Source organism: Eucyclogobius newberryi, unplaced genomic scaffold (genome assembly GCF_026437365.1).
Source record: "Eucyclogobius newberryi isolate DKJ021-1_F unplaced genomic scaffold, fEucNew1.0.hap1 SCAF_11, whole genome shotgun sequence".
In the NCBI taxonomy this organism is placed as follows: Eukaryota; Metazoa; Chordata; class Actinopteri; order Gobiiformes; family Gobiidae; genus Eucyclogobius; species Eucyclogobius newberryi.
The window spans coordinates 28,665,933-28,681,629 of NW_027315735.1; the positions used below are offsets into that span (position 1 = coordinate 28,665,933).

Sequence of the window (15,697 nt, forward strand, 5' to 3'; positions counted from 1 at the left end):
TTCACGGTGACATGTAGGTTTCACAGTGACATGTAGGTTTCACAGTGACATGTAGGTTTCACGTGACGTGTAGGTTTCACAGTGACATGTAGGTTTCACGGTGACATGTAGGTTTCACGGTGACATGTAGGTTTCACAGTGACGTGTAGGTTTCACGTGACTTGTAGGTTTCGCGGTGACATGTAGGTTTCACGGTACCATATAGGTTTCACGGTGACGTGTAGGTTTCACGGTGACATGTAGCTTTCACGGTGACATGTAGGTTTCGCGGTGACATGTAGGTTTCACAGTGACATGTAGGTTTCACGGTAACATGTAGGTTTCACGGTGACGTGTAGGTTTCACGGTGACATGTAGGTTTCACGGTGACATGTAGGTTTCACGGTAACATGTAAGTTTCACGGTAACATGTAGGTTTCACGGTGACGTGTAGGTTTCACAGTGACATGTAGGTTTCACGGTGACATGTAGGTTTCACGGTAACATGTAAGTTTCACGGTAACATGTAGGTTTCACGGTGACGTGTAGGTTTCACAGTGACATGTAGGTTTCGCGGTGACATGTAGGTTTCACGGTACCATATAGGTTTCACGGTGACGTGTAGGTTTCACGGTGACATGTAGCTTTCACAGTGACATGTAGGTTTCGCGGTGACATGTAGGTTTCACGGTGACATGTAGCTTTCACAGTGACATGTAGGTTTCGCGGTGACATGTAGGTTTCACGGTGACATGTAGGTTTCACGGTACCATATAGGTTTCACGGTGACGTGTAGGTTTCACGGTGACATGTAGCTTTCACAGTGACATGTAGGTTTCGCGGTGACATGTAGGTTTCACGGTGACATGTAGCTTTCACAGTGACATGTAGGTTTCGCGGTGACATGTAGGTTTCACGGTGACATGTAGGTTTCACGGTAACATGTAGGTTTCACGTTGACGTGTAGGTTTCACGGTGACATGTAGGTTTCACGGTGACATGTAGGTTTTACAGTGACATGTAGGTTTCCACTATTTGGAATAAAGACCCATTGCCTTCCAGTTTGTGGCACTGAATGTTTTACTTCTCCAAATATACAAATGTAAAGATGCATGGTATAATGTTTCTTGTTGCCATGGAGTTCTCACTTTGCCTGAAATGTTCCACAGTATGAGCTGAAACATAGCTCTCTAGCATTAAGGGTGTTTTTATTGCAACAAAATACAAACATAGGTAAGCGCTTCTGCACAGATCTGACCTGTAACTTAGGCTAGTACCACCGCCTGTTTGTCTCCATGGAGATCATGTCATGGAACGTTCAAGGCAAAGGCAATGCAGAAAAGTGACTGGAAAAGTGTATGGATTAAGAATGACAGATATAAGATAAATTGCCATAAAAATCTTTACTTCATCCAAAATCAAATATTCTTCAGCTCATGTATCGACATCTTCTCTCTTTGCAGGCACTTCTTGTTCAAGACGTCATCAGGGACCACTCCACTCTTCAGCAGTTCGTCTCCCGGTTACCCTTTGACCTCCGGGACCGTGTACTCTCCGCCCCCTCGCCTGTTGCCCAGAAACACCTTCTCCCGATCGACGTTCAAACTAAAGAAACCGTCCAAGTACTGCAGCTGGAAATGTGCCGCAGTGTCGGCCATCGCAGCAGCCGCCCTCCTGGCCATCCTACTCTCCTACTTCATCGGTAAGTGAAAAAGTACTTTTATAAATGCTTTATTCATGAAGGACAATCCCTGTATTTTACAACCTACCTTAGACGTCATTGGTCTGATGCTAGATGCTAATTGTCCACGGTACTGGCTAGTTTACGATGCATTTTCCCCCAAATTGGAAACATAACTGAACAATATGCTAAGCTAATCAAAGCTATTGTAGTTTAGGCTTTGCTCAAATCAAGGTTGGCTTCTGTCACAGTCAAAAGTCAGTTTGCTTTCACGATTTCTACAATGGCAACTTGATTGCTCCGACAAAGAAGATTGCCCATTTTCATCCAGAAATGTCAGAATTGAAACTTAAAGATGTACAGAAACGTCTCATCTTTTCTACAAAGTCCACATAAGTCATTCATCCAGATCCAAACTGTTCTTATTGTGTTTCGTTGCCAATTGGTGTTTTGGAGTTTTGTTTAACCAACTCTGGACCAACTTTATGATCCAGCTTTGACCAGTGGAAAAGAGGTACTGTATTGTTGATTCGACTAGGAAATGCAGTGAAAATGTTTTTTGCTGAGTTTGAACTTCCTTTGGGATCAATAAAGTCTCTCTCTATCCGTCTATCTAAGAAATGATTTGTAAAAGTTAGCCTTGCACTTCATTGGTAAGAGTACTCGTGTCCACATGCCCATAGCAGCTGAATTAATGTCTGCTGCTGCTGTTTGACCTCGCAATCTTACTGGACACTGGAGCGTACAGACACGGCGTGACACACAATGCATAAAATGTACAAAATTTGTATTCATTCAGAACCGCTGCGAAAAAATAGTCAAGCTAACGGCCAGTTACATTACACATGCATATTCCCCGAGTCTTGTCGTCGTGTAGCTGTGTGGCAGTCTCACACGGAGCTCGGGCCTCGACTCTGCATAGTAAACAGCCAGTCAGACTCATAGGAAGATGCATAAAATACTGTTTATGGGCTGTTTCCAGGAGCAGGTATCAGTCGGGGGACAAGCTAAACAGGGCCAGCGGGGGACTGTGTGTTTGTTACATTTCCACATCCAGAACGGAGACAGATGTACTCACAGCAACAGCAGCGACGCAGAGGAGAGTACTTTACCAACTTACAAAAGGGAGAAACGGAGGATGTGCTGCGTTGCATATCGTAGGAACGGCAATGTGTTAAATGTTAGTGTTATTTCACGATTACGTTGTGCAGTTTTTACACGTCACAGTTATTGACATGTCACTCAGAAACAAAAGCATGTTCTGTTGATAAATTGCCTGACCTATTAGGGCTTTCATTAACAATGAATTAACTATGCACTGATAGAATGTTAATAGTGTTTGCAATTATTGGTCAAATGAATTGCACACACAGAAATCTGAATGAGGTGTGCACTCGTTTTTATAAAAACTTGGAACAAAGTCTAGTATACAAAGGCTTTCAATAGCTATAAATGTCCAAAATGGGTTATAATATGTACTACTTATACAATTTTTTCATCCAGTGCTTTTTTTTACTTCAGCAAACCACGAGCGTTACTTGTAAAATGACATTTCTAATAGAAATATAGCCCTGTGTGGGTGTATTTGAATTGTACATTGAGAGAAAAAAATAATCATCTGTCATTATTCGTAATTATGAGCCTTTACAATACATAATCACCCAGGACCGGGAACTGGTACTTTCTCACAGCAGCTTGACCAATAGCTGTTTGCCGTTTGACCTATGCTTCAAAGGAGCTAAAACTGTAATAGTTGCAGTTACAGCAATAGCAGCGACTGAGAGCACTTTGTACCAACTCCTAGAGACTGCCGAGAACATCGTTTTTGACCGGCCGAGTACGTGGGAGGGCGAGAACGGGAAGGGGAATTGGTGGGGGGGTTTGTGTGTGTGTATGTGCGATGATTTTTAGTCCTTCTTGACCTCAATTGGTGGACGAGAGCGCGCAATCCCCCAGTGACAAGGAGACAATGGAGTAAAAGGAAAATAACAGGTATATGGAGAGTGTTAATCTGGATAAAGAGGCAGATGTGTTGCTGGGCTCTTGATTGGCCCCGCTTTACCCCAGAGACCCAGTCAACAGATGGGAGGCTCTTATAAAAACAGTGGCATCAGCAGAAAGGACAAGCCCCATATCACCTCTGCATACATTATTAATGTAATTTTTCATTATTTGTGCTGCCGTGGATGGGTGTGGGCGATGACGCTTCTGCGATATATAGGATGGATCTGTCAGGATGTGCAGTCAAGTGTCACTGACGGTTGGGGTGTTACAATATTAGAAAAATGTGATAACACTGTTGTGATGTTACAATGGGACTGGAACGATTAGGGTGTATTGTATCACAACCTGCCTTTTATCCATTTATCTATTGTTTTATTAGTAAGAATTGTGCACAGAAATAAACTAAAACTAAACAGTTGCCTTGGTGAAATAAATCAGGACACTTTCTGTCTATGGGCTGAACAATAAAACAATAACATGCAAAAAGTTGATTCTGCAGACAGATATAGCATTTGTGTAATTATATAACATTACATACAGCCATAATGGACTTTATTGAATACATTCGCAGTGTGTGTTCGTCAATAAATAGTTGAAAAAAAAAAAAAAAAAGTATATCGTTAGGGATAGTAATAGCCGCTCAGTACTTGCGATGTGAGCAGTTGAATCACTTTTTCCAGCACTACTTCTCCGAATGTGTCCCTAGCAAGACACCGTACCTACATTACCACATTAATACACTATGTTAAATGCGCAAACAGATTGGCTTTTTGCTCATCGACACTGCTGCTTTCACTAATGTAAAGCCTGTCCTGGCATGTGCCATCACGTGTCACTTTCTATCCATGCTGCCTATGTAAATGCGGACATGTCTATCTATATCTTCTGAAGTCGTAGCGTCCCGTGGCGTGCCCTTGAGATTGTACTATGTCCTCCCCCGGCAGAGCAAGGCCCCTCCGCCCCGGGCCATGCGCACACATCCATCGTCTCCTGGGCCTCCTCGCGGTCACACTGCGGCGGACAGCCACAGATGGAGCCAGGAGAGTGGGCAGAGGAAAGGACGGGAAAGTTCACACCGAGCGCCGCACATAACTGTAGCAACCGCAGGGCAAACACGCAACAACAAAACCAGATATGAGTTTTGTATAGTGCACATAAGATTCACAGAGGATGGGTTGCTTTTATTGGCTGTGAAATTAAACAGGTTTTCAAACACATGAGAAGGGATGATTTTGTAGCCATAGGCAATGGAAATGTTTAAATGAAAAAGAGAGAAGAACAAATATTACTTTGAAGAATTGGAAAAATACCTAATGCAATGTCTATAGGAATATGAAGACGATTTATTATTTTAGTACTTAAAAGGGCACTGTGTAACTTTTTCAGCGCCTGCCACCTGCTTGCCTCTATGTGGATGTTTATGCTTTGTCCAGAATATTCCACAGTATGGCTTTGCATCTACCACAAAGTATTTCTAAAGGCCAGGCCATAGATGAACGTAATCATAAATAAAAGCATATCAGAATTTGAATGGACACAATTAGAAAATCGCAATGGCTGTAGTATAAGGAAATTATGGCACTTAATTACAAAAAAAGTGCCATAATTTCCTCCACAAACAGAAACTATCCTGTGATTCTTATTCATTTGTCAGTTCATGGGTCTTTTTGCAAATTCCCCTGGATGTTTTTTTTTTTTTTAATTGACAGTAAGTTTTGACCAGAATCCTAACATTAAAACATAAATCTATTTGCAATATAATCCCAGTATTTACTAGAAAAGTCTTTATTTTTTCCGACTCAGCGTGCAGCCCTAGATAAAACAACTCAAATGTTTTTTTTTTGTAACTCAAAAAAAGGCAGATCAAGCTCAATGCCATACTGCGGAACATTCCAGCCAACGCAATAACATCTCCATGGAGACCAGTAGGTAGTAGACTTCCCACCTGAAAATCTATACAGTGCCCTTTCAAGAGCAATTTCAAATAGAATACACTTTGTCTTTATACTTTTGGATTACTCGCGTCTTTTAAGTTAACGGTGCAACTTTATTTTGAGCCTCTGGGGCCACTGTAGCGTATGGAGGACAGATTTGTAAAAAATATTACTGGAAACAAGTCAGTTCGACCCATGTTTGTCATGCGGGCTTACAGTGTGAACAAATGCAATACAAAACCAAACATCCATTCAGCTATACACAATTGTTTAAGCGTATATTAAAGGGCCATTGCTGGATAATAGTGACAAGCCGTGTTAGAAAGGAGGCAAAAAGCACACAATGCAACAATGGCTGGGGCTGACAAGAAGACCACAGTATAGGGAAATGTGTATTATTATAAACACAGAGGATAAACCAGTGCGCCAACAGTTGTCATTTAAATACCTAATTAGTGTAATATTACAAACATGCTGATGCCATCCCCTCTATATCGACCCACCATCTGGGGACTTGCCAGACACAACTTGTTAACACTAGTGGCTGTCCATCCTCATAATTGGTAGCATTAGATTATTAGCCATGCCTCGTAATTAATTTGATTTTTGGGTTTGTGAGAAAACAAAGCTATCAGTGGAATGGTATTAAAAGGGCTGTGCATTTAATGCTTTCATTTGAGTCGGAACAGCTGCTGCTAATAAGGTTTCCTTTAAACTCCAGCCCTATGGCTTTATAATCCTCTGCAGGCCAACAACAGCTTTTAACAGTGAAAGGAAAATGTCTTATTTCATTACGCTGTACTGGTTAATGTTTGGCTTTGGTGGGGATCGTATGGCTTCAACTTAAAAAGAATTAGACTGTTAATACTATTTCATGTTATGGCAGGTCATTGTTTGAGTGCAATCTCTCTTTACCACAAGAAGGCTCCTGGTTTAACCTCGGGCTCTATGGGGTTTTTCTGCACAGTTATTATGGTATGTTCTCCCTGTATTTGAAGTTTTTGCTGGGTACTTCATTGTCGCTCATTACCCTAACGCATTCACAACATGCAAATCATCCAGCTATAAGAAGGTCTTGAGCAAATTTAAATCACCATCTGGAGGTAAGTCCCTGAGTGCAGCACTGTGATCCACCCAAGTGACATGGGTTAAATGCTACATTTTTAGTGCACCGTGAAACTTTACAGACGTTTTTCATGCTCGAATACCTAAACAAACAAAAAACATGCACCATTACTGTTAGCGGGCGTGCATCTCTACAGACGACCTGACGTGTTTGGTGGCAGCACTTGCTTGTCTCTAATGAGATTTAAAAGTTTAATGCCATTCTGTGGAACATTCCATTAAAAGCATGTACAGTAACATCTCCGTTAGAGACAAGCAGGGTCCGTACCATCCACCACAAATGTCGCATGGGGCCCCTGTAATGTGGAAGCCGATAACGGGCCTGCAATTGAACAAAAAACAATGGCGTAATCTGCTTTAGTTTTCACTCGTTGCAAAGAGTCCTGTGACTCTTTGCAACGAGTAAAACCTGAGGCAGATGACTCCACTCAGACTCCCTGGTGGGAAAAGCAAAAGAAGATAAATTAACATACTGATTCTAACTGTTCTAATGCCCATATTGTGACTCATTAAGCCAAACAAGGCAGCATTGATATTTCATTACTTCAGATTAAGGTAATTCCCTGTTTCACTTCTGTAAGACTTGTTTTGCACTGCTTTTTTTTTTTTTTTTTTTTTTTGTCTAAGCTGAACAGAGCTGTAGCGACGCTGCTGAGCCTGAAGTCCTTGTGTTTACCTAGCTTTTTGTGGCGCTAATCGTGCAGTGAGCGACAGTGGGAAGAGTTCACCGCTCATGAGGGGGATCTGCCAGCGTGCGAATGGGTGTCGCTTTGTCAGTATCTTTAGGGGATTGCGTTGAGCACCCCGAGCCATGCAGCCGTGAAGAGGACCCCTCCGAGGCGTCCACCCCGGAGCCCGCTCATAAATTACACCGCGACACATGTGCACAAACAGCACTTTTCTATTTGTGCTTTCCTCTCAACCTGAAAAATGCGTTTATCCGATTGTATGGCTATATATGGGCGTGCCTGCATGGCCTTCTACAAACATCACTTTATTCCTTTTCTGTTTTTTTCATGTGAATAAATAAATCTTTCGAAAATTGCCCGACAATCTTGCGGAAGCACACATAAATTCATACGGGCTGAGAACCTCTTTAGAAAGGCAGGACTCAGCATGAGGCATAAGCAGGCAGACCGCATCTCTTTGAGACATATTCAGTTTGTCACACTGCTTGAATGGTGCCAGGCGCGAACCAGATAAACTCATACATAGATATATATTTCCAAAGTCGAAAATTCAAACATCTACGGCTCAGTGGGGGTCTGTCCATACGCATCTGTGTCCAGCCACGTTATTGAATAGGTTGTTTTCATGTGATGTCACAACACATGGGATTCAATGAGGGAGTGAGGTGGAAGGTAGAGGACAACTTTTTATAGTGAAAAGGTGTTGTCAAGGTAGAGCTACAATGTCAAGGAAAAGCCTGTAAAGTATTAAAAAATGCTATTTGTTTTTGTCTAAATAATGCCATTTTCAACACATTATAATATTAGTTTATTTAAAATGACCTTGTGTTCTTAGACTAATATAGATCCAGACTATTTAAAACTGCAGGAAATATTAAATTTTGTCCTATACATGTGATTTTTTGTTTTCTCAGTATTGATGCTTGTTGTCTAGATTTGGTTAGTTTTAGTATCTGGGTTTTGAGTCTTTTGACACTGTGTAATGTCAGAGACTGTAAAGAGAACACAGTAGAGCCGGTTAGAAAGTGTCTCAACTTTTTTATTGTATGGGAGTGCAATTGAATACTTAAAGGCGCAATGGACGATTTTTCGGCAATTTGAGAACGCAGGCGGAAGTGCGCATGCGCACTTCCGCCTGCGGTCTGATACAACACACACGTGCGTTTGTTTATTAGCGCAACGGAGCGCATCGCATCGCTCGTCTCCCGTAGATTTCTGTCCACTTCTGCGTCAGCTCGAACTGTCTTTCTCTGTCTTCATTTTGCCCCGTACTCTGAGGGAACTATATTATGATAGATCCATGCGCTTAGGCACGCGGAAACGTGAGGAGGAACCGCACGCGGCTGCAGGTGAGCGGTAGGTGCGTTTTATGATTGATACGTGGCAGGACAAATGATTTATCCACGCCACGAGGAAATATGATAAAAAAAAAAATTGCTGAAAAAAATCGTCCATTCCACCTTTAACAGGAGCAACACAACAGCATTTACTAATCAACATGAACCCAAAACTAAAACTACCCCAAAGTTTTTGATATCAATATATGCTATTGAGCTTTGAGCTACAGAGTAGGAGCTTGCAAACTTTTTTTTTCCACCAGGAGCCGCATCATGAAACATAAATAAAGCAGAGGGCCATTGACTGGTAGTTCTGGTAACGGGCAAAAATTCACTTAACTTGCCTTTATTCAGGCCTGGAGCGTTTATGCGAGTCTGTTTCACACTAACATGCTTAGGCCTAACTTATGGCCTTGCCTTCTTGGTCTGAGGGCCACATTTGGCCCCCGGGTCACAGCTTGGATATATTGATATAGAACATTTAAGAACAAGCTCAATAGGCAAAATCTGTTGATCCAATGCCTTCAAACAATAATGAACGATTACAACACACTTTTATAAACATTAACGATATTTTGATTGTTGCATTTTTACTGTACAGCATGATGATGATTAGCATTGTCATTTTAAATCTGAAATTCATTGATACACATTGGCTCAAATTCAATCCTTTTACAAATATAAAGCTTTCCTTTCCTAGTGACTGTTTTACTCTGACTCTAGTGCAGTATAGCTCCTCTTTAACATGTGAAGGAATGACTGAACGCACAGAGCTTGTTCTTCGATCCCCAGGCATCTTGTTTGCTTGCACTGCGTGGCGCACCGGAGCCAAAAAGGAGATGTGGTTGCTAGGATACAGGTGAATGGTTGGCCCATACCGGTCTGTCATTGTGAACGGCAACCTGGAGAGGGCAAGATAGAGGAAGGCGAAGGGAGGAAGAGAGGTTGGGATTGAGTCGGAGCAAGAGAGGGCAGAGGCGAAGAAGTAAGATGCATCACTGTCAGCGGGTCGCCACGGGAACAACAGGACAGGGGCGCCCGAAAAACACAGCGGAGAGACTCTGATCTGTGACTGTCGCAATGAGAGTGAGACAGAGAGTTTGTTTTTCACTCCTGGTGCCCATAAATGACACACACTATTATATTTACACTTAATTGTGACTAGCAACATCAATACACTGTCAAAAAAGATAGTATGAAGCTTTAAAATAGTTGTAAAAAGCACTGCTCGGTCGCTCTCTATGGGCAAAAACGCTTGCCGAATGTGTGCACTTGTGTGGATGGCAAGAATACTTTGAAAATGTATTTATTTACAGAATACTGAATGCCGGAATTTAAATGTGGCCTATTTTGTAACGTCGTCTGTTACATGGTCCAATCAGAGTATTGTATTAGGACTGTTTCGGACACGTTACATAAAGTTGCATCACATTATAGTGTAAAAGCTTTATGGTTGTGCCGCAGTTCATTATATATTCACTTATCACTAATTAGAGAGTGAAAAATCACACATGCATACGAGACGAGCAGATGTTTCTGTTTTTGTTACTAATACTGCGCCGTTCAAAGTATAAATTGCGTCATCACATATCGCAGTGTAATCATTTCAAATTAGAACTGTTTGCAGAATACCGCCAAATAAAAGAGTAACTATTGGTTATCTTGGTTCATGTACAATTACTGTCCAACACTGCAACGAAACACAGACCAGTTCAATTCAAACCAACATATCTGCCAGTCCGCCCCATGGCAACTGCATCTATGGAAGAATAGCTTAGCAAGTGTGAGAAGTGGATAAATAATGCAGCTTTGAAAACAAAGGATTTAACTGTTCTCGCTGTAGGTGGTTTTCTTGACATAAAACATGCACAAAAGGCCTCCAGCTCAGTTCCCCACACCAGGATACTATAGCTCAAGGTTTGGAGAGTTCCTGGTGCTACATTGCGATCGCCAATAGGTTACAGATTGTTCATATTAGGTGTGTTTAACCCTATTAAGGGGACACTGTTTTTATGTTCTCTCAACCTCGCACCCGTTTTCTGAGGAGACCGATCCTTCCAGGCAGTTGCCCCCAAACTCTAGAACGATCTTCTGCTCTCCCTACGGTCACTGGACTCAGTTGCTTTTAAGGGTCAGCTTAAAACCTTTTTATTTAGTCAAGCCTTTTAATTGCATTTGTTTTAGCGGCTGATTTTACTATTATGTATTGCTCACTGTAAATTTTTGGTGTTTTTATCGTTTTATTTTGTGTTTTGTGAAGCACTTTGTGACTTCTGTCTGTGAAAGGTGCTATAGAAATAAAATTTACTTACTTACTTACTTTCAAGTGGAAACGACCACATTGTCCAATCCGATCCTACCGTTGTTTTATATTTTAAGTGAATCCACTCTATATAAGGGACAGTGAAACGTCAAAGGTCATTTTCTCAACATTTTCTCCCATAAAGATCACCAAACATACACCAAACTACAATATTTGACACATCGTACAGAAAAAAGTCTGATTAATTAAGGTTTTAACTCCCAAAAAAATGTGCACGATTTGAAATGTTATGCCACTTTTTAGTCAAATCTAGTTTATTTTTTTTGTTTTTGTCTGTCTAATATGTCAAAAATGATATATGATATAGGCGTGGCTCCATCTATTTTTCAGTTTTATGTCTCAAGAATGCGCAATTTAGTCCATTTGCCTTAAATGCCTTGTATTGATCTGATATTTATATACTCTAAATTCAAGATTTGTTTTCCTACTCACCTGCAGTGTCTCGCCTGAGGATTGAAAAGTATCCACTGTAGGTCCAATCCATAATAAATGGTATGAATTGCATTAAAACAACAGCAGTTTGCACTATTTTTGCCGTGATGAAGGAAAGCAGGTGATTTATGTCAGGGAGGTGAAACAGCGGTTATGGAAGACAACCAGGTGTGGCGAGGAGCGAGGAGCGAGGAGGAGGAGACATGAAGGAGAGCAAAGACTCGTGGGGCCCTGTCACCTGCTGGATCTGTGGGATTAATGCCTCCTAATTGATCACACACCAGCGCAGAGCAGAGAAGGGGCTGACACAGAGAGGACGGAGAGGCACGTGGAGGACGAGAACACCGGGAGGAACAGAACACATGTCACAGGCTAAAAGATGGTAGTGCACACGGCAGAGCGTTTTTGATCCCGGAACCCGCTGTTGACTTGGCCCCTATAGCGTGACGTCTGCTTGTACCGTGGATCTTCTATTACAGCTCGGCTCGTTTGACTGCTTTTTAATTGAAAAGTCTACGGTAAAACAACATTCCGACTTCATATATCGTGTGGTGTAGTGGTGGATGGCATTTTTTGAATGTTTAAACTTGGATTTGTTTACCGTATTTTCCGGAGTTCGCACTTTTTTTCATAGTTTTGGCCGGGTGCGACTTATATTTATATTTATACTTATATACTTATACTCCGGAGCGACTTATATGTGATATTATCTTATTTTCACAATAGCATCCGCATTTCACACTCCAGTGCGACTTATATATGTTTTTTTTTGGTCTCTATTATGCATTTTTTGGCTGGTGCGACTTATACTCCGGTGTGACTTGTAGTCCGGAAAATACGGTAATTAAAAAGTCTGTCTTGTTTGCTTAATAGCCTTATTGTTTAGTAACTTTATTGATTTGTTTGCTTCGTAACTTTATTGTTTTGTTTTTCTTTTAATAATATGGTCAAAAATCTTGAATCATTACGAGAAAAACGTGCCATTTTGCCCAAGCTTGACTCACCCATAGTTTCATCAACAAAAACTTTGCCACGTTCATTAATAAGGTCAGTAGCAGACTCTTGACTGTAGCCATTACCTTTAGGCTAGCTGCTAAATGAACCACCGCTAATGCTAACGCTAATGCAATTGCCTCTACACAGAATTATGCTTTCTAATGACAGCTTGTACTTTCATTGCGCTTATTGCTTATTCCAGTTAGGAGTCGTGGGTGGCTGAAGTCAATCCCAGCAACTAACTACGGAGTGTTAAAGTGACAGTGCCAGGCAGTCACAGGGCTTACACACAATCATTCTAAAAATGTTCTATTGTTGTCCTCAAAAAAAAAAAAAAAAAAAAAACATTCCTGGAGTTGTATTTTGCCTCAGTCACGCTTGTTTCATTCATTCTGCTTACGAGGTCCTCTTCTCTGAGCGCTCACAAAGAGTGTTTAGCTCTATAAACCATTACATTGTTCATTACTGCTGACAGAAGAGGGTGTTCCAATGTGTGAATGCCCCATTGGAAACAGAGGTGTAGTTTGTAAATGTTTGCCAAATCAACCTTAATTTAAATTAAAAAAGGTGACCAAATAAATGTTTAAAAGCATAATATCTCCAACAGACACTGCAGGTTTCATGCACACTCAAAATCTAATCATTTTTGCGTTTATTACAATTAATTAACATTAATAAAATTATATGTAAACAGCAAAATCCTCTGATTTCTTTCTGATAATGGTCCAGATTTTTGCAGTTTGCATGTCATTTCAATCATCTCAAAGGTCCAGAAATCAGATTATTATGAGATTTCGGTGTTTGTGTGAATGCAGCCACTGTCAATCGAGTTTACACTTTATTAAACGGATTAATGTGGTTCTGGCCCCAGTGATGAAGACAGAGTGTAATAGATGTATTAGAGACACTAATGACGGTAGTGAAGAAGAAGACGATACTAAAGCTGACGATGGTTCTTCCGCTGCAGCGGCGATAGCACAAATGGGGACACAAAATATAAATAGCAGGACGAAGGAGAGGAGAAAGAGTGCATCTATGTGAAACGCTTACCGGTTGAAAGGGAACGCAGGCTGTGATTGGGTGGCAGCGACAAACAGGTGGCAAGTAATAGGATCGCGGCACGTCTTACACTTCAGCTAAATCTGTCCACTCGAGACCCCCCGCTAACCAACGCCAGGGTGAATTTGGAAATCTGTTTTTAGCACATAGACGTTTGCTACTCCGGGGTTAGATGAAGGGCACCCTCGCGTTAACAGTGTGTGAGCCCAGGTGGAGCTGTTTCCGCGAACCACAGCGACGCCGCGTCCTTGACTGGGAAGAGTAAACTTGCTGGCGGGGGCCGGTGTCACCTTTGCAGGGAGTTCGGGATCGTCTGTGCCGGCGCGTGTGAATCTGTCATGCTCAGTGTCTTACTCCACACGGCGGCACCGGCACTGTAAAAATGATATTGTTCAAAAAATAAATATGTGAAATGCATTGACAAATAAAGGCAAACCGCTCATAATACAGTATATGCATATAGCAAACAGGGTAGCACATTTTATTCATATTTTATGGTAAGATAACTACACCAAACTAATTTACTAGTCACTCTTCAATGATTCAGGCTTAATAACTACTTTAATATGCAAACAATGACATATGAATGAAGTCTTCTTAATTCTTAATCAAAATATTTGTTCATAATGGATTGAGTCTTTGTTCCTTCTTTATCAAGGTTAATTATGGATGATATTTTTATTCCTCATTATTTATACAGTTGAAAAATCCAATCATTTTTTTAATAAGTACCCTGTTAAAAACAAAATACAAATAAAACAAACACAGGATCCCAGTCAAATGCCAATAAAACAATAAATAAAACCAAAAAGGAATACAATAATTTAATTTAATTTGAATAGTCTTGCTGTCTTATCTTTTTCCTGACTCGGGATTGACTCTGTGTGACTGTAAAATAAGAATGTCCTGAGATCTCAAGTGGTGAATACTTGATCTGAAGTGCTGCAAACAAACATGTTAAATTAAGCTGTAGTTAGTTAAAAAATCCCTCTGAACACGTTTGGACGCAGTATTACATAACTTACCACTGCATCCTATCATTTATAAAACCAGCCATCAATCATAGCCCTTATTTTGTCATAGCCACTTTCTTCACATAATAGTATAACACTCTTAAGTCAATTTACCTACTTTTTATTCCGTCCATATGCTGCAGTGTACACCAGAGTCAGAGCCACTCACAGTGACAGCGCGGTGGGGGAAACTACAGTTAGCAAACACCGCCTGATAAGTTGTTAGAAAACTCAATAAAAAAAAGTACAGCATGGATTAAAACCAACACATTGGTCAGCCAGTGGTCAACACAAGCATCCATGGTCTTGACTTTCAACAAACGACTAACTGAAAGACTGTTATGTGTTATTCGAGACCGCGGGACGAGCTTTAACCGCACAAATAAAGGTTTTATCTTGTCGCGTTCCTCGATTGTTTTCCGTTTTGTCGTATTTTTTTTTGCAGTGCAGCGTCTGATGAATGAGAGCGTGTGCACATTTGCCTCTGTATTTTTAGTCCTGGCCCCATATCGCTGCTGTGTGTTGATTAAAAAGCCCCTCGCTGTCTGTACAGGCTCCGGGACGCGCTGTCATCAAGTGTGACCTTCATGGCTCTGAGTAGCACCACTCACCATCCATCACCGCCGCTCCGTCTCGCTCTCAGACTGATCACAATCGCTTTACGCCCATTCTCTCCACTCACAGCGTTCACATCGGCTCATCTCATTATAATATGCTAACGTTAATTACATTTTAAATAACACTGTGTATTTATGCTAGTTTCTTTGTGATTTTTTTTTGCACAAAGGTCATCTCTTGTTTTATTACGTTTACTCAAAGCAATACAACTTTTTACAGAGAAAAATAAACTTATTGTTGTAATTTGTGTACTTTTTAACATAGTAAATCAGTGTTTTCACTGTGCCTTTGAGCAAGACATGCACCCATTTTGCCTGTCTGTTATTCAATGAAATGACATTCTTTGCACTTTTTAGACCAGCAGAGCGTCACTACTAAGTGGTAAAAAGTCCACTGACATTGAGAGAGTACTTTGTTTTGTTGGAGTGCACTAAAATCTCGTTAATTGTCCCTTGTCCGAAGCAGTTAGATGTCCCTTTCATTGATTAGGTCATTCGTCCACTTTCT

At 41.0% G+C, this 15,697-nt stretch overlaps 1 protein-coding gene across 15 annotated transcripts in view; it reads left to right on the forward strand.

Annotated features, from left to right (window-relative positions):
- Nucleotides 1-15,697, forward strand: part of tenm2a (teneurin transmembrane protein 2a) — a 308,508-nt gene that overhangs the window by 200,317 nt on the left and 92,494 nt on the right. For all 15 annotated transcript variants that reach the window (XM_072439821.1, XM_072439824.1, XM_072439822.1 and 12 more), the window contains one exon: nt 1,443-1,681. In XM_072439821.1, the coding sequence (XP_072295922.1) occupies nt 1,443-1,681 (239 nt within the window). The remainder of the gene's footprint in view (nt 1-1,442; nt 1,682-15,697) is intronic.